This window comes from Talpa europaea (assembly GCF_964194135.1).
Source record: "Talpa europaea genome assembly, chromosome: 6".
Classification (NCBI taxonomy): Eukaryota; Metazoa; Chordata; class Mammalia; order Eulipotyphla; family Talpidae; genus Talpa; species Talpa europaea.
Genome location: NC_140072.1, coordinates 137646663 through 137663173, shown reverse-complemented (window position 1 = coordinate 137663173; position 16511 = coordinate 137646663). Strand labels below are relative to the sequence as shown.

The 16511-nt window shown below is 66.4% G+C and overlaps 1 protein-coding gene across 1 annotated transcript in view; it reads left to right on the top strand.

Annotated features, from left to right (window-relative positions):
• The window catches only part of COL4A1 (collagen type IV alpha 1 chain), a gene marked incomplete at both ends in the record, with an annotated part of 85686 nt that extends 69398 nt beyond the window's left edge, over positions 1–16288 (top strand). The window contains 26 exons of the mRNA XM_084235390.1: positions 325–417; positions 500–604; positions 1278–1375; positions 1746–1896; positions 2100–2213; positions 2680–2847; positions 2937–3026; positions 3199–3351; positions 3474–3572; positions 3667–3756; positions 3956–4095; positions 4423–4549; positions 4634–4714; positions 5140–5238; positions 6135–6185; positions 7117–7302; positions 7668–7801; positions 8503–8575; positions 9194–9265; positions 9485–9613; positions 9961–10059; positions 10405–10617; positions 12353–12530; positions 13716–13830; positions 14293–14465; positions 16207–16288. Of these exons, the coding sequence (XP_084091516.1) occupies positions 325–417; positions 500–604; positions 1278–1375; positions 1746–1896; positions 2100–2213; positions 2680–2847; positions 2937–3026; positions 3199–3351; positions 3474–3572; positions 3667–3756; positions 3956–4095; positions 4423–4549; positions 4634–4714; positions 5140–5238; positions 6135–6185; positions 7117–7302; positions 7668–7801; positions 8503–8575; positions 9194–9265; positions 9485–9613; positions 9961–10059; positions 10405–10617; positions 12353–12530; positions 13716–13830; positions 14293–14465; positions 16207–16288 (3113 nt within the window). The remainder of the gene's footprint in view (positions 1–324; positions 418–499; positions 605–1277; positions 1376–1745; positions 1897–2099; positions 2214–2679; positions 2848–2936; positions 3027–3198; positions 3352–3473; positions 3573–3666; positions 3757–3955; positions 4096–4422; positions 4550–4633; positions 4715–5139; positions 5239–6134; positions 6186–7116; positions 7303–7667; positions 7802–8502; positions 8576–9193; positions 9266–9484; positions 9614–9960; positions 10060–10404; positions 10618–12352; positions 12531–13715; positions 13831–14292; positions 14466–16206) is intronic.
• Between the last annotated feature and the right edge of the window lie 223 nt (positions 16289–16511).

Sequence of the window (16511 nt, the reverse complement as noted above, 5' to 3'; positions counted from 1 at the left end):
CGTCCAGCGGTGCAGGTGGTGGGAGCCTGCCAGGCCGTGACGAGGAGAGACTCCCTTCTTGGCCAGAAACTGCCACCCAGACCCAGCTGGGGTTGCCCACAGGCAGCCTGGCAGGAGGGAGGGAGAAGCTTCTGGAAGGAGGACAGCTGGCAGTGCTGCTGACCGGTGCCCAGGTTCTGCAGAGGCCCTTGGTCTCACAGACCCAGGCGCTGATCAGGACCCCGCGGCCCCCCAGGATTCTGGGGGCCGGGGTGGGGGCGGACGAGGCTGCCGTCCAGGTAGCGAGCTGGCCAGCTCTCACGCGGTCCCGGCTCTTTTGCGCAGGTCCCAAGGGTGAAGCAGGACAAACTGTCCCCCTACCTGGCCCCCCTGGAGCAGAAGGACGTCCAGGCTCCCCGGGTTTCCAAGGACCGCAAGGTACTGGCCGCGTCCGGTCCACGGGAGGTGCAGTGGAATGTTCCCACGTGAGCTCACGCTGGCCTTGGTCTGTTCACCACAGGTGACCGCGGCTTTCCTGGGACCCCAGGACGGCCGGGCCTCCCGGGAGAGAAGGGCGCCGCTGGGCAGCCTGGCGTTGGGTTTCCCGGGCCCCCGGGCCCCAAAGGTAAGCCTGCCGGACACACCCACGGAGCGGGGCCAGGGCTGCGGCCATGCCCCGACCCCTGCGGGTCAACACCAAGGGCCCATCCTTGGGTCTCACTCAGTGCTATGGAGAAAGGAGCAGCCCACAAGCTAGCGCCGGGCGGGGGGCCGGGCTGCAGGTCCTGGGCACCAGGGCCTCCCCGCAGAGGTTCTCCCTGGTAGTAGTGGGGACTGTGGGGCCTGGACACTGGCCCTGGAGGGGCTCACCCTCCTCAGAGGAGACACCTCCTGTCACACGGGGTCCACACCCACGCCTGCCCGTGCACCCTGGAGCTGTGAGGGCAGCGGGCAGGGTCAGGAAGCCCCTGCGCTCTGGGAACCAGGCATGTCTGACGCCCCCAGGGCCTGCAGCGTGGCGTGGCCTTGGAGAACCAGGAGCCTCCAGGGGCTTGCTCAGACGCGGGCCGGCAAGGGGGTTGGGCTTCGGGCCTGGGCGCCCCGCGGGGACTCTCCAGCACGGTCCTCACTGAGCTGACGGGAGTCGGGGGCACAGAGGTGGGAGGTGAGGGGGGACCACTAGGTGGGGCGGGCTGGGGCCGCCTCTGCGTCCTCCTGAGGCCAGGCCCAGCTGGCGGCCCTAAAGCAGGAGGTGGGAGTCCCATGACCACAGTGGCTTGTCCCCGCTGTCCCAACAGGTGTGGACGGCTTACCTGGAGAGATGGGGCCTCCTGGCAGTCCAGGTCGCCAGGGATTCAACGGCTTACCTGGCAGCCCAGGTGTGCCGGGCCAGAAGGTGAGTGCCCTCGGGAAGGCAGCCTCCAGCCTGGGCTCTAGTGGGTGCGGGCCCCGCACCCCTTAGCGGGCGTCAGCTGTCACGGCCCCGCCTGCGCTGTCGGCCACGGAGCTGCTCCTGGGGGCACAGGCACGGAGGACAGGAGCCCCGGGCTTCTGCTGCGCCCTTGGGGGAGCCGTCAGCTGATGGGGCGGACTTTGGAAAAGGGAAACAGTGGCATCAGCCACCTTCGGGCGAGCAGCGGGGTGGGGAGCAGGGAGCAGGCCCAGCCGCCCACTGGCCTCGTGCGCAGGCCTCTGGCCGGGGCCCTTCATGCGTGTGAGATGGTCACGGCCCTGCTGGTGACCCTCTTCCCTGTCCTGGGTTTCAGGGAGAGCCTGGCATCGGACAGCCAGGGCTGAAAGGGTTGCCCGGACTTCCTGGCATCCCCGGCACCCCCGGGGAGAAGGGAAGCATTGGGGGACCAGGCATTCCTGGGGATCACGGCGCTATCGGCCCCCCTGGCCTTCAGGGAAGCAGAGGTACTACCCCACGAGCCGCTGGGGCTGCGGCTGGGGCCGGGGCCGGTACTGGGAGTGGGGCTGGGGCCGGGACTGGGGTCCTGTCCTAGCTGAGTGCATGCTGAGAACTGGGGGAGCGGGCAGCCTTCTGTTCTGCTTGCTCACGGGGGTGTCGGGGACATACACTCCCCATGGTGTTTAGTCACCTCCTCCTCCGCATCCAGGTGACCCCGGACCTCCTGGAGCGCCAGGTCCCAAAGGAGCTCCTGGAGTCCCCGGAATAGGCCCCCCCGGAGCGATGGGCCCCCCTGGAGGGCAGGGGCCGCCAGGATCCTCAGGTGACGAGCCCTTCTCGGATAGTCTCCTCCCTGCTGCCCTGGTGTGGGGGGGGAGAGCAGGCGTCCCGGTGGGGGCGAGCTCTGCCTGGGCCTCCCCGCCGCCTGTTCAGCCCCGTCTGCCTCGGGTGGCCGGACCCCGGGCTCACTGTCGGCCGCAGGGGCCACTGTGGGTCCCTCGCAGGGAGTCCCCGGGCACAGCCTCCTGGCCGGCGACTCCAGAACTGGTGGCAGGTGGGGGCAGGACGTCCTGAGGGGCGTGTGCCGGGACAAGGGTGCTCGGCCCCGTTCCCGTGGGCAGAGAGCCTGGGCCAGCCACGGCCGGCGGGTGGGGCTGGGCGGGACGGTCACACTCCCAGACGCTGCACCGAGGCCCAGGGGGCAGGTCACCTCCTCTCTGCCCCCTTCACGCACCCCAGGCCCAGTGCACGCTGGGGCCTCCGCTCCACTGACGGTGTCCCCTCCCCAGGTCCCCCCGGAGTGAAAGGAGAGAAGGGCTTCCCTGGATTCCCGGGCCTGGACATGCCCGGCCCCAAAGGAGACAAGGGCACTCAGGGGCTCCCCGGCCTCACGGGGCAGTCGGGGCTCCCGGGCCTTCCTGGACAGCAGGGCACGCCCGGGCTGCCCGGCTTCCCAGGTCAGTGGGCTGTGGCCAGGGGGTGGGGAGGGGGCGGGAGGCGCGGCCTGGACTGGTGTCAGCTTCCCTGCCCTTCCGTTTGGCCACAGGTCCCAAGGGCGAAATGGGCGTCATGGGGACCCCAGGGCAGCCTGGCTCGCCAGGACCTGCAGGCACCCCAGGATTGCCAGGCGAAAAAGGTAGGAGCCGCCGGCGGCAGAGGAACCCCTCGTGTGTCTCGTGAATTCGGAAACTTCCTGGCCGTGGCCCGGGGCTTCCGCGTGACGGGACACGCCGCCGAGCCCTTTCTGGACGGCTTCCCCCGCGCGGCGCCGGCTGCAGGCCCGGCTCACCGCACCTCTCCCCCCGCAGGGGACCTCGGCTTCCCCGGCTCCTCCGGGCCCAGGGGAGACCCTGGCTTCAAAGGCGATAAAGGCGACGTCGGGCTCCCGGGCATACCCGGGTCCATGGACAAAGTGGACATGGGCAGCATGAAGGGGCAGAAGGGGGACCAGGGAGAGAAAGGTACGGGGTGCTGACGCGGGGTCAGGGCGGGCAGCTGTTCTCCACGCCAGACCCCCGGCTTTTCCTCGGGTTTGCCTGGTTCTAAGGCGACGTGGCCACGGGGCTCGCTCTCTGATTCGTAGGACAAATTGGACCCACCGGAGATAAAGGATCCCGGGGCGACCCGGGGACCCCAGGCGTGCCGGGGAAGGACGGCCAGGCGGGGCACCCTGGCCAGCCAGGTACCGCGTGGGCGTCAGCGTCGCGGGCAGGGCTCGCGCTGGGGCCGGGCTCCGTGCTTCCCGGACTCACCGCCGCGCGCGTCTGTCGTCCCAGGACCTAAAGGTGACCCGGGCATAGGCGGGACCCCAGGTGCGCCGGGGCTGCCTGGACCGAAAGGCTCGATTGGCGGCATGGGCATGCCAGGTGCGTGGGTGCGGAAGGGCCCGGCGCGGGTGCTGGGTGGCGGCGGAGCGGGCAGGTGCTGGGGACGCCACCGGCAGCGGGTCCCCTGGCCGAGCGAGGGCCCATAGAGACAGGCCGGCGCCTCCGTCTCGGCTGCTGGGAGGTGCGTGTGTGGAAGAGCAGCTCCCGCATCACGCATCCTCCTGTCGCCTGTTCGTAGGAACCCCTGGAGAGAAGGGGGTGCCTGGGATCCCCGGCCCGCAGGGCATCCCTGGCTTGCCCGGAGAGAAGGGCACCAAAGGAGAGAAGGGGCAGGCGGGGATACCCGGCACTGGGATCCCCGGACGGCCCGGCGACAAGGTGAGAGCCCCGGCGGGGACCCCCGACGCATGTCCGCATGGGGTGCTGCACGCTGCCCAGTGCATCTCGCTGGACGTAGAGTGACCAACCCCCGCCCTGGGGGCTCCTGGGGCCTGGTGGGGGGGGCACTGGCTCCGAGAACCAGAGGGGGGCGGGACAGGGAGCCCCAGCTCCGCGCCGTTCCCTGGCGTCCGGCGTCCACGCCCGAGGTGGGCTCGGAGCGGGTGGGAAGCTGGGGTCTCACGCCGTGTGCACAGCTCCAGACGGCGCCTGCTCCGGGGGCGCCGGGAGCCGGTGGACAGCTCACGGCCTGATTTTCACTCACAGGGAGACCAAGGCCTGGCAGGCTTCCCCGGAACCCCAGGACAGAAGGGGGAGAAGGGCAGCGCCGGGATCCCAGGGATTCCGGGGTCCCCCGGCCCCAAAGGCTTGCCCGGGAGTGTCGGCTATCCAGGTAGGCGGCCAGCCCCCTGGCTTGGGGTGCAGACACGCAACGAGCAGCGCAGCTGACGGCGTGTGGTGTCTGCTGTCTCTTCAGGAAGCCCGGGGCTGCCCGGGGAGAAAGGCGACAAAGGCCTCCCGGGGCTGGACGGCATCCCTGGCGTCAAGGGCGAAGCAGGTACAGGCCCCTCCTCAGACCCAGGCGGCCCAGGGCAGAGGCCAAGGGGCAGGCGCTGGAGCTCCGGGGCTTCCTCCCCGGACTGGTCTGGGACCCGCTGTGTGAGCAGAGCCCCCCGGGGCCTGCCTGCCCCCCTCCCCGTCCCAGGACCCAGCTGAGTCCAGGGGGCTTGTGGGCCCTTCTGGGGTCTGGCCACGCATTAGGATAGAGCCCACGTTTCTGCGCTGACCTAGATGTAGACTGTTCTGTCCACTCTCGTCTGCTCTCGTGGGGGTCCCTGGGGGTGGGGGTGGTGTGGGGCGTCCCTGCTGCAGACTGGCGGGTCCCTGGGGAGGTCGGGCTGCAGGTGTGCTCCCTGGAGGAGGGTCTGGGAGGCAGCCAGGCTGGGGAGCGGCGTTGACCGAGTGCTGGCCTTTCTCTTCAAGGTCTCCCTGGGCAGCCTGGCTCTGTGGGCCCAGCCGGTCAGAAGGGGGAACCGGGCAGCGATGGCATCCCGGGCTCGGCGGGGGAGAAGGGCGAGCCAGGTACGTGCAGGCCTCACATGGGCGTCCCCCGGTGTGCACGGCCTGTGTGGGGCACCGGTGCCGGGGCCCATGCCGCTGTCGTGCGGCTCAGAGACGCGGGGACACCGCACAGCGCCCAGGGCAGGGGTCCGTCACCCTGCGTGTGCGCCAGGCGCCCGCGGAAACCCCAAGCCCCTCCCTCCGTTGCCCGGGTTCCTGCTCCACGGCGCTGGCCCCAAGTCCAGCCCCACCTGGGCGGACGCGGTCCTGTCAGCCCTGCTGTGCCGGACACACGCCGGAGTCCTCTGGGGGAGAGAGGTTCACACGCACGCGTGCAGACACGCCCACACCCACGCGCGCGCGCACACAGGCACAGTTTGACACGGGTGGTGGGTCCGGTGAGGCGCACCGGTGGGGCACACGGAGGGAGGCTCCTGGAGAGGCGGCCGGGGGTCTCGGCTCAGTGCGTCTCCACGCCAGCCCCTTGTCTTCACATCACGGGCGCGCCCTTCCCGGTGAAGCGCCGCGAGAAATGCCGCCGCACCTGCTCCCCGTTTGCTCTCCCCTCGCGCCCTCCACATGTGTCCGGGGCCCCTCGCTGGCTGCTGCCCCGATGTCCTCCCGAAGCAGCCGCTGGTGGCCCTGCTCTGAGGGGAGCCGGCTCGGCAGTCCTGGCGGCGGACGCGAGGGCTCCTTGTCGGCCGGCTCTGCTCTCGGTTCTGGGCTGTGGTCCTCAGGAAAAACTGAAGTGCACCTGCCGGGGCCCCAGACCGGCTGCGGGGCCCTTCTTGCCCCCAAGACGCAGAGAAGTTTCTGCGGGTCCCACAGCCGTGCCGGCGGCCGGAGCGGACGCAGCCTTGCTCCACGCCTGCCGGCGCCGGTCAGGGGGTGACACTGGTCCTGCCCTGCTCTCCTAGGTCCCCCCGGAAGAGGACTGCCCGGGTTCCCTGGCAGCAAAGGAGAGAAAGGTAAGGCTGGCTCAGCCTCTTCTTGCTTTCCCACAACCACGGCGCTCTCGGTGCCGGGAACGGGGGGATCCGTCAGGAGGGTGCGGCTCGTTTGGGGACGGACACTGGGTCTGTGACCACCCAACCCACACTTGGCACTGCCCACGCAGCCCTGCGCGGGGCCCTGCACGGCCTGTGAGGAGGCTGGGACCAGCCCCTGGCCACGGCCCAATGGCCCTTCCAGACCTGTCCGGTCCCTTCTTGTTTCCTCAGACAGCCTTGCAGCCCCCAGACCATCTGTCTCGCAGCGTGGGGGTGGGGGGCGGCGGCCTGCAGGGTGCTCTCCTGCGCACTTTCAAGCCAGCGGGAAGGTTTTTGTTGCAGCATCAAGTTACAAAGCCGCGCAGACCGGTCGGGTCGTCTTACTATGAGTTTACAGCCACCTGCAAGGCAGCGAGCATGTCTTTGCCCCAAAAGTTCTTGGGGGGACTTGTCATCCCCCTCGTGCCCCAGCCCGGCTCCAAGCAACCCCTGACTGTGTGCTGGCACCACAGAGTCCACCCTCTGATGTCTGCGGGGCCTGCGGCTGGTCCCCTGTGGTCTGACCGCCTCTGGGCAGTGCAGTGGCCTGTCCCCTCCTGGTCCTGCCGTGGCGACTGGGCATGGCCGCACGGCTGCTGACCACCCCCTGCGGTGGACAGGCCCTCATCTGCGGTGCGTTCGCTGCCCCCAGGCCATCCCGGCCTGGCCAGAGCACCCCCCCCACACGGCGGCAGAGGGCTCTGTGGCTGGGGCGCACGCACCGGCGGGCTGTTCAGCCAGGAGCAGTGAGGGGCACCCGTGCGGGGTCCTCCTGGGCCGCTGAGTGTCCTCGGCGCACCCCCGCCTGTCCCTGCTGGGCCGGCCCCTCCTCCCTGCGCGTCTCCGCCACTCACGCTGGCTTTGTTCCTAGGCTCAAAGGGCGAAGTGGGTTTCCCGGGATTGGCCGGGAGCCCCGGGATCCCTGGACCCAAAGGAGAGCAAGGATTCACAGGCCCCCCGGGGCCACAAGGACAGCCTGGGATGCCTGGAACCCCGGGCCACCCGGTGGAAGGGCCCAAAGGCGACCGGGGCCCCCAGGGCCAGCCGGGCCAGCCAGGTGAGGCAGCTCCCCAGACGGCCCCGGGCCTGGCCTCCACTGGGTGGTGACCTCCACTGGGTCATGGCTCTGCCTGTGTCCTCTCGAGGGGCTCGGCGGCCATGGCAAGCCGTTGGGGGAGGCCGGGAGGGGCCTCCCTGGAGAGACTGCAGGCGGGTCCTGGTGGGCAGGCCGCCCCGCCCTGCTCTGCCACCCCCGGCCAGGCCTGAGGCTGCTGTCCGGCGCGTCCCTTCCTGGAGGTGGGCACTGGCCTCTGGACCTGCCGAGGCCTCGGGGCCAGGGCCGGGAGGGGCCCGCGCCAAGCACAGCGCCAAGACACGGGCGGGAGCCCCTGTAACCTCCAGTGTGATTCTGTGTCCCCGCAGGACGTCCGGGACCTATGGGGCCCCCTGGCCTCCCAGGGCTTGATGGGCTGAAAGGTGACAAAGGAAGCCCAGGCTGGCCGGGGACCCCCGGCGCCCCAGGACCCAAGGGAGACCCCGGATTCCAGGGCATGCCTGTGAGTGGCGCACTGGTCGTCGTGTGCGAAAGGGTCGCAGGATAACCGTGTGTGTGCACACCCGATCACACTCAGGCCCTCTCCAGCCCCCACCCCTCCTCGTGCACAGTCACCGCCCGTGTTGGCTCCGCAGCCGGCAGCCCTCAGGGCGGGGGACAGCGAGGCCGCTGGACGTGGCGCGAGGCCGGACACGGCCTGTGGCAGCTTGTTGGGGGACGGCCTCCCCCCCCACCACCGCCCGGCCACTGTCCCTGCGGCCGGCGCGTGCCTGGGGCGTGCCCGCCGTCCCCGCACGGGTCCCGCCGCTGAGCTGGCATGCTTGGCCGCGCGCCAACGAGGGGAGGGCGGCCGGCAGGCCCGGTGAGAGGCGCAGCTCCTGCGTCGGGACCGGCCGGGGAGAAGGGCGCGGCTGGCGGAGCAATGGGACGAGGCGCTGCTTTAGAATACGTGGCTGTCGCTGCGCCGTGACAGAAAACGGCCCTCCTAGCGCTTCCCAGCTTTCCGCACACGTGGCCGCTCCAGGGAGCACTGCGTGTCGGGGCTTGGGGGGTGGGGGGCGCAGTGAGCAGGCCCTGGCTGCCCGGCGGCTGGGAGAGCAGCGGGGGGACAGGGAGAGCAGCCCCACCCAGCGCCCCTCCCCGCCGCAGAACCTCCCCTGTCCGTGTCTGAGCGGTCCCGACTGCCTGTCTCCTTGCGTCTAGGGGATCGGCGGCTCCCCAGGAATCACAGGCTCCAAGGGCGACATGGGCCCTCCCGGTGTTCCAGGATTTCAAGGTAAGGCAGTGGCGGAGACGCGACTTCCCTCCCCCGGCACCCCTGGCAGGGCGGGCCCTTCCCTTGAAATTAAGGTCGCCTGTTCTGGACCAGACCCAGCCCTCAGCGCGGGGCGGCCGTGCAGGGACCTCCTGGCCTTCCTCTAAGGGCCTGTGGTCATTTGCGGCTTGGGGGTGTGGCCTCTGTCAGGTTATTGACGTGCTAAGCGGACATGCGCGGGGCCCAGCAGCCCCCAGCCCGGGCCCTTACCGCAGAGTCGGGGGTGTGTGAGCGCGGGCGTCCAGACAGCTCGGCGCGCCTGGGGCTCCACGCCGCGCCCCTGTGAGCCAGGCCGTGGCGCCCCAGCTGCCACTGGGCCGGCTGGCGCGTCTGCAAGACGTGGCTTCTGGGTTTTAGAAAGACGAGCGCCACAAATGTTTTGCACAGCCGAGCGGAAGCCGTGCTCTGCTTCCACAGCAGAAGTGGGTGCGAGGGGGGTGTGCGATGGCGAGTGTGGGGGGCAGGTACAGGGCAGGCACACACGTGTGCGCGCCCCCGTCTGTGTGTGGTGTGCGTGCCTGGGCTGTGCACGCTCCTGGGGCCGGCGGAACTCTGCAAAGACTGTCCCGCCTCCCCCAGGTCAGAAGGGTCTCCCCGGCCTTCAGGGAATCAAAGGAGACCAAGGAGATCAGGGCTTCCCCGGAAGCAAAGGTACGTGCCCGACTGGCCACCGTGGCCCTTGGATCCCCAGAAGGCGGGAGCTTGGCTGCCTGGCGGGCAGAGGCCTGGGAGCGCGGCGGAGCGGGCGGGGCGTCCCCAGCTGGCTGGTCAGCGCTGCTGCCCTGGGCTGGTCTGCGCCACCCTCACCAGCACGCGCCATGGCCTCTGGGTACTGGCCCGATGATGACCTGGACTCCTTGCTCCCCTCAGGTCTTCCAGGCCCCCCGGGACCCCCAGGGCCCTACGACGTCATCAAAGGGGAGCCCGGGATCCCCGGTCCCGAGGGTCCTGCCGGTCTCAAAGGGCTTCAGGGGCCGCCCGGCCCCAAAGGACAGCAAGGTAAGAATTCGCACACTTGGGAGGGGTGGCGAGGGCGGGCCTGGGGGCTCCTCGCTCCTGAATGTGTGAAGTCGGCCTCCCTGGGGGACGGACACGTACTGGGGAGACTGCTTTTCCCTCGCGGCCAACTGGGCACCTGTTCTGAGAAGGCCCAGGTCAGCAGGACAGAGTGCAGGACACTCGGCCAGAGAGCCAGGCCGCTTGCCCGCCGGGAGACTGGGCTGGCCAGGAGACCGTCCAGAAGCGGGGGAGTCAGTGCTTGACAGTGGCCGGGGAGCTCCTGGTGGGCGGCGAGTCGGGCCCCTCCTGGTGTCCAGCCCGGAGCACCAATTCTGTTTTCCCTTTAGGTGTGACGGGGTCTGTGGGCGTACCTGGACCGCCAGGTATTCCTGGGTTCGACGGCGCCCCTGGCCAGAAGGGAGAGACGGGACCTTTTGGACCTCCTGGTGGGTTTGCTGCGTCTCCCCGCCCCCAGCCCGCCCCTGCGCTGCTCCCTCCCAGCCCTCTGCCCGCCCCTCCACCTCCGTGGGGTTTGCAGCTGCAGGCCCAGGCACCGCCTGCTGAAGGGATAGGGAATGTCCCTTAGTGGTTTCCAAAGGTGTCTGTTTCTTCGAGGGCGTGGGGCGCCCGGGAGACCTAGGGGCTGGGAATTCTGTGCCAGGAGAGGCAGAGGCTGGCAAAGCCCAGGTCCCCCAGAGGCCATTGCTCGAAGGCGGTGACACCCCGGGAGGATGGTGCTTTGCTCTGGGTTTTAGGGGGGCCTGCGGTGACCGGAAACCTCTGTCTTCCAGGGCCTCGAGGGCTGCCAGGCCCCCCCGGCCCTGAAGGGCTGCCGGGGTCCATGGGCCCCCCTGGCACCCCTTCGGTGGATCATGGCTTCCTGGTGACCAGACACAGCCAGACCACAGATGACCCGCAGTGTCCCCCCGGGACCAAGGTCCTCTACCACGGCTACTCCCTGCTCTACGTGCAAGGCAACGAGCGGGCGCACGGCCAGGACTTGGGTGAGCCTCTGCGGACGCGCGCTCCTGGCATAGACTGGCCTCTGCCCGGGACCTGGCGCCTCCCGGTCCTGTCTGTCCTCACCAAAGGCGCCTCTGCTCCCGGCGCTGTGACACTCATGGGAGCCGAGGACGTGCAGGGGCTGTTCTGGGGACAGATCATTCTACAAGGAAGGTCTCCTGCCTAGCAACTTCCCAATGGGTGATGTGGACTTACTGACACACTCCCTTGTTCTCCGACCGGAAGCCTGTGCCCGTGTCCACGTCCCGCCTCGCCCAGCTCCACCTCGGGTCACCGCCACCTGCTCTGTGCCCATGCACGTTCTCTTGTTCAGACTCCACACAAGTGAAACACACGTGCTTGTCCTTGACTTGGCTCACGTAGTGGCTGCGGCGCCCGTCCACATCTGTGCCGTGGCAAGTGGCAAAATTTCGTTCTTTATTACGGTTGAGTCATGGTCCCCCGTAGGTGACGCTCCCCTCAGGCTCGTCTCTCCCCCGCTGGTGGACTCAGGAGTCTCATGTCTGGGTCGCTGCAAATGCCGCTGCAGGGAACACGGGGGTGTGGAGTCAATTTTCAAGTCAGTGTTTCCATTTTCTCCCAACAAGCACCCAGCAGTGGGGGTGCTGGACCATACGGCAGCTTTATCTTTGCGTTTTCGTGAGGACCCCTATCCTGTTTCCATGTTGACTGCACCAATTTACATGCCCCCCACAATAATCCCCAAGTCTTCTTCCTCCGCTTCCTCACCAGCCCTTTGCAGCTCGTGTCTTTTGGATGTGGCCCCCCCAGTGCCACGGGCTGAGCTGGCACCTCACCGTGCTTGGGGCGTGACGGGAGCACCTTCTCCTGTGCCCGGCGGCCACTGTATGTCTTGGGAAGGACGCGTCTTCCCAGCTTTTGACTGGGTTTCTTGGGTTGCTTTGGTTTTTGCTACCGAGTCGCAGGCGGTCTCTGTGGATTTTGGGGATCAGCCCCTCGTCAGGCAGACGGTTTGTGAATTTCTTCCCTCTCTCCATTTTGTGCCCTGCGTCCTCTGCCTGCAGGCGCTTGGCCAGGGGGTGCAATCCCATTTGTTTATTTTGCTTTTGGTGGCAGATTGAAAAAATTTAAATTCACAACACTGACCTTCAGGGGATCAAGTAGGGTCAAGATTTCGGGGGTGCACATTTAACATTTTCTTTAAAACTGTCCGTCTCACACCTCCCGGTGTTCCTCTGGGCGCGCTAGCTCTGTGCCTCTCAGTCAGGTTGGCAGGAGCTGCTGGTCACCTGTCACCCTCCACGTCACCTGTCACCCTCCACGTGTCCGCCACCAACTCACGCTTCCGTGTCATGTCCCTCCAGCGCGGCCTGAGGCTGGGAGCCAGCAGCTGTAGAGATTTCGATTTTCAGCAAAACGATGATTAAAGATTGTCAGTGAGAGACTGTGTACTGGTCACGAGCCAGCTGTTGAGTTCCTTCTGGAATCCAGTCCAGGAAGAGGCTTCCTCTGCCGACAACCCGCCCTGTTCCCTTGGAGCAGATCCGGCCCGTGCAGTTCTGTGTCGCGCCCACTGCTCCGCCCTCAGGGCCACGGCCTTGCCCCCCTGCGGCGTGCGGTCCATCTGCTTTACCCCTTCTCTCTGCTCTTCTTAGAGAACATTTCTCTCTCCCTCCTGGGGTGCGCTGGGGGCTGTCTTTCCCGCCCGCTGTGCACGGAGCGAAGCGCGGGGTGACGGGCGCCCTGTGCTTGCAGGCACGGCCGGCAGCTGTCTGCGCAAGTTCAGCACCATGCCCTTCCTCTTCTGCAACATCAACAACGTCTGCAACTTCGCCTCCCGGAACGACTACTCCTACTGGCTGTCCACGCCTGAGCCCATGCCCATGTCCATGGCGCCCATCTCGGGCGACAATATCAGGCCCTTCATCAGCAGGTGGGTCTGCGCCGCGGCAGGTCCTTGGCGGCCCAGCCTCCCGGCCTGGGCGGGGGAGATTCTTGTGTGTTTGTCCCCCCCACCCGACATTTAATCCATTGCCATGCAGGTATTAATTTTATTTTATTTTATTTATTTTTTTAAGATTTATTTATTTATTTATACAAGAACCGGGGTACAGGCTAGATGCGTGGGAGGGTAAGAGGATTCACCAGACACAGAGTGGGGAGCAGAATAGTCAGACTGACGAAATACACTGCTGAGGGGAGCAGTGGGCGCGACAGGAGAGGTCTGCCGTGCCATGTGGGATTCTCGCCAGCCGGCAAGGATCCAACCGGCGCTGCAGAGGCTGCGGGCAGCTTCACAGCGCGGTGCTCAACCGCCTGCGCCACCAGGGGAGGCCCTAATTTTAATATGAGTTCTGGGATAGAAATCAACCACGCGTGTTATTTTAAAAGGCGAGTCCTCCCCAGCCACCCGGGGTGGGGGAGGCTGAGCTGACTCCCGCCCCTTGTTTTCCTCTGAAGGGGCGAAGCTGGCAGGTTCTCCGCTCTCGCCCCCAGAGCTGGCCCAGCAGTTCCTAGGCAGGCTGGGCTTCCCGCGCACAGGAGGCCCTGGCCAGCAGCCACGTGTCACCACATTGGCTGCGAACCCTTGGCTGAGCTGAGCGTGGGCCCTGGTTCTCCACCAGGAACCGCAGCCACGCTCCCCATGCATGCGGGGGCCAGAGGCCACAGCTCCGGCAGCTGGTGTCTCTGGGCCCCTGACCCCGCCCCGCCGGCCAGCGCTGCCCCTGCAGGCCTGACCCCTAGGCCCAGGGCGCCTGGGCCAGCACCTTCCCCATGTCCCGCAGATGGGGTGGGGGGTAAGAGGCCAGCTGCAAAGCTGCGTTCAGAGCAGTCACCTGTCACCCCAGCCCCTCCATGTTACAACTCAGCCTTCCGATTTTCTCCCAAAGGAAACAAACTCTCCTGGGTAGTTAAATAGCAAGTGTCGGGTTTTGAATTTAATATTTTAACATTGATGTGACTTATAAAACCAGCGAGGGGCCTCTAAGCCTGCGTCCACCGGTGGGCAGTGTCCGCTGAACATAGAGCGGAATCTGAGACTGAGTGGAGAGATGGCGGCCAGACGGGGGAGGCCGGGGGTGGGGGTGGGCAGCACGCTGAGTGTCCTCTGCCCCAGGTGTGTGGTGTGCGAGGCCCCAGCCATGGTGATGGCCGTGCACAGCCAGACCATCCAGATCCCGCCGTGCCCCAACGGGTGGTCCTCACTGTGGATCGGCTATTCCTTCGTGATGGTGAGTCTTGGGACTCGCACTCCCTCGTTGTCTGGATCACATGGCCCAGCCCCTGACCGCCCCCCCCCCCACCGCCCTGCTGACCTGTCCATGCTGCCCGGGGCCTGGGTGGCTCCACTGGGGCCTCAGTGGTTGCAGTGCTGGCCAAAAGCCCCTAGGCCGGAGTTCTGGGACCAGGTAGCTGGGACCCGCTGGAGAAGCCAGAGTCTCCCCCTGGAGCGGAGGGCAGGGTGTACTTGGAGGGCCATTATTACCTGATAAAATGACCCAGAGCACCCAGGGCACCCCGGACTGGACAGTCCTGTTCCGTGTTGCGTAGAAAGTCTGGGTTCAGCCTTGGTCCAGCCTCATCCATGGGGCTGGGGCAGGGCAGCTGGCGGGCCCTTCCCTGGCCACAGCAGGAGGCAGGAACAGCCGGCCCCTCCCAGGGGGCCTCTGACTCCTGCTCCCTTCACTCCACAGCACACCAGCGCCGGTGCTGAAGGCTCTGGACAAGCGCTCGCGTCCCCAGGGTCCTGCTTGGAGGAGTTCAGAAGCGCGCCCTTCATCGAGTGCCACGGCCGGGGCACGTGCAACTACTACGCCAACGCTTACAGCTTCTGGCTCGCCACCATCGAGAGGAACGAGATGTTCAAGTAAGTGTCCACCCCGGGGGCCCGGCCCCGCCCTCCGTGGGCCTCCTGCCCGTGGCTGAGGCGGCCAGAAGCAGGCCCCAGGGAGGCCTCCCCACGGCTCTGGTGCGCAGCCACTCTGTGCAGTGGATGGTGCGGGCTGAGGCCGGCGGCTGGTAGTGACAGCCCGTTCTTCACGCGCCGGGGAGCAGGGCAGGATGGGGTCACTCTCCCTTTCCTAGGCGAAGCCACCGAAATGCCACGGAAGCCATTAAAACCTGCATGCAGAGCACGCGGCGCTCACCCTCCTGGCGGGCGCGAGGGGTGGGCGGCGTCACGTCACAAACTGGGCCAGGACTGCCCTGCAGGCAGCGGGAAGGAGGGAGTCGAGGGGGCGCCTGCTGTGCCTTTCCTTTCCTCCCACAATTCCATCTGCAACGCGCTCCCGCCCGGCCTGCTGAGGCTCCGGCCGGGCACTGGGAGGCGTCTCTAGCCCCCGCGCCTGCGCACTCCCGGGTGAGCCTTTCTGCCTGACCTCTTCGGACAGAGTTTTGTGGGCTTCTGAGCATCTTTAACTTAAGGCACTAAAGGGAAGCGATGTGCCTGCTGCTCCGGTTCCCTAAGCCCCAGCACGCCCCGTGCCCCTTGGGCCGCAGGAGGCTCCCGGGAGCTGGGGACCCGGCTCCACTCTGCAGAGAGCAAGTCACCGGCGCTGCACTGCACCTCACGTGCTGCCCCGGGGGCTCCCGCTCCAGGATTAATAGGGTTTTTTTTTAATGGTCTTTTTTGGAGGCACAGCCAGGAAGGTGAACTGAAATGCCTTCTTCGCCAACCTGGTCGCATCCCAGTAGCTTAACCAGTTACTTCGGCAGAAGTAGGGTTGTCGCAAGAGGCTAGAGGAAGCGGCTGCAGTTTTGGGACAGGGTTCTTAGGATGTGGCCCCTTCAATTTTAATAGAATTTAGTCAGCACTGACTTTGGGTGAGACTCCCCTTCCCAGCAGTCAAAACAAGGCAGCATTTTAGGGCCAGGGATGCATTTCAGGGAGGTAGTGTCTCGTCTCTTTCTCTCTCTCTCTTTTTTTAATAAGATTTATTTATTTATACAAGAGTTGGGGTGCAGACCAGAGGTGTGGGAGGGTGAGAGGACTCACCAGAGACAGAGCGGGGAGCAGAACAGGCAGATCTACTGAAATGCACTGCTGAGGGGAGCAGTGGGCGAGACAGGAACGGTCTGCTGCACCATGTGGGGATCTCCCTGGCCAGCCGGGATGGAACCCGCGCTGCAGAGGCTGTGGACAGCTTCACAGGGCTGCGCTCAACCACCTGCACCACTGAGGAGGCCCATCTAGTCTCTCTTGGCCCCTCAGACCTCCAGCATATAAATCCTCCAGAAGTTGTCCCAGCGCTTCTGAGGCCTAGTTAGTTATTCCAGATTTCCTGTCATAGCATCACTCAGCACGTGCACGCGCACCGCGTGCTTGAAGTGTGTGGCGAGGCTTACGACCTTCCCCGGGGCTGTCATGGAGTTGTGAGAAGGAGGTTGAGCGCTGGGTGCTGTGGGGAGCGTCTGACGCTGGAGTCACAGAAGGCCTCTCGGGTGGTGCCCTCCCTCCCTGTGCCCCCAGGCACAGGGGGCAGCCTGCAGGCGGGGACCCCAGCCTGCGCCCACTGAGTCGGTGGCGTGGGCTCCGTCTAGCTAGGGGTGGCCCTATCCGGCTGTTCCCTGAGCCCCAGTGACCCCTGGGTGGGTCTCTTGCGTTGCAGGAAGCCCACGCCGTCCACCTTGAAGGCTGGGGAGCTGCGTACCCATGTCAGCCGCTGTCAAGTGTGCATGAGAAGGACATAAGGAAGCCGGCTCTCCGCGCTCGTCACAACATGGTGCTATTCCTTCTTCCCTTCTTCTTCTTTTTAACAGCAACAAACCCTAGAAATATATCCTGTGTACCTCACTGTCCAGTATGAACCCATAAAGTGCCTTATAGGAATTTGCGTAACTAACACACCTGCTTCGTTGCCTCTTCTTGCTGAAGGACAGAGACAGAGATAAGCTTCCCATAGTGGCGTAGCAA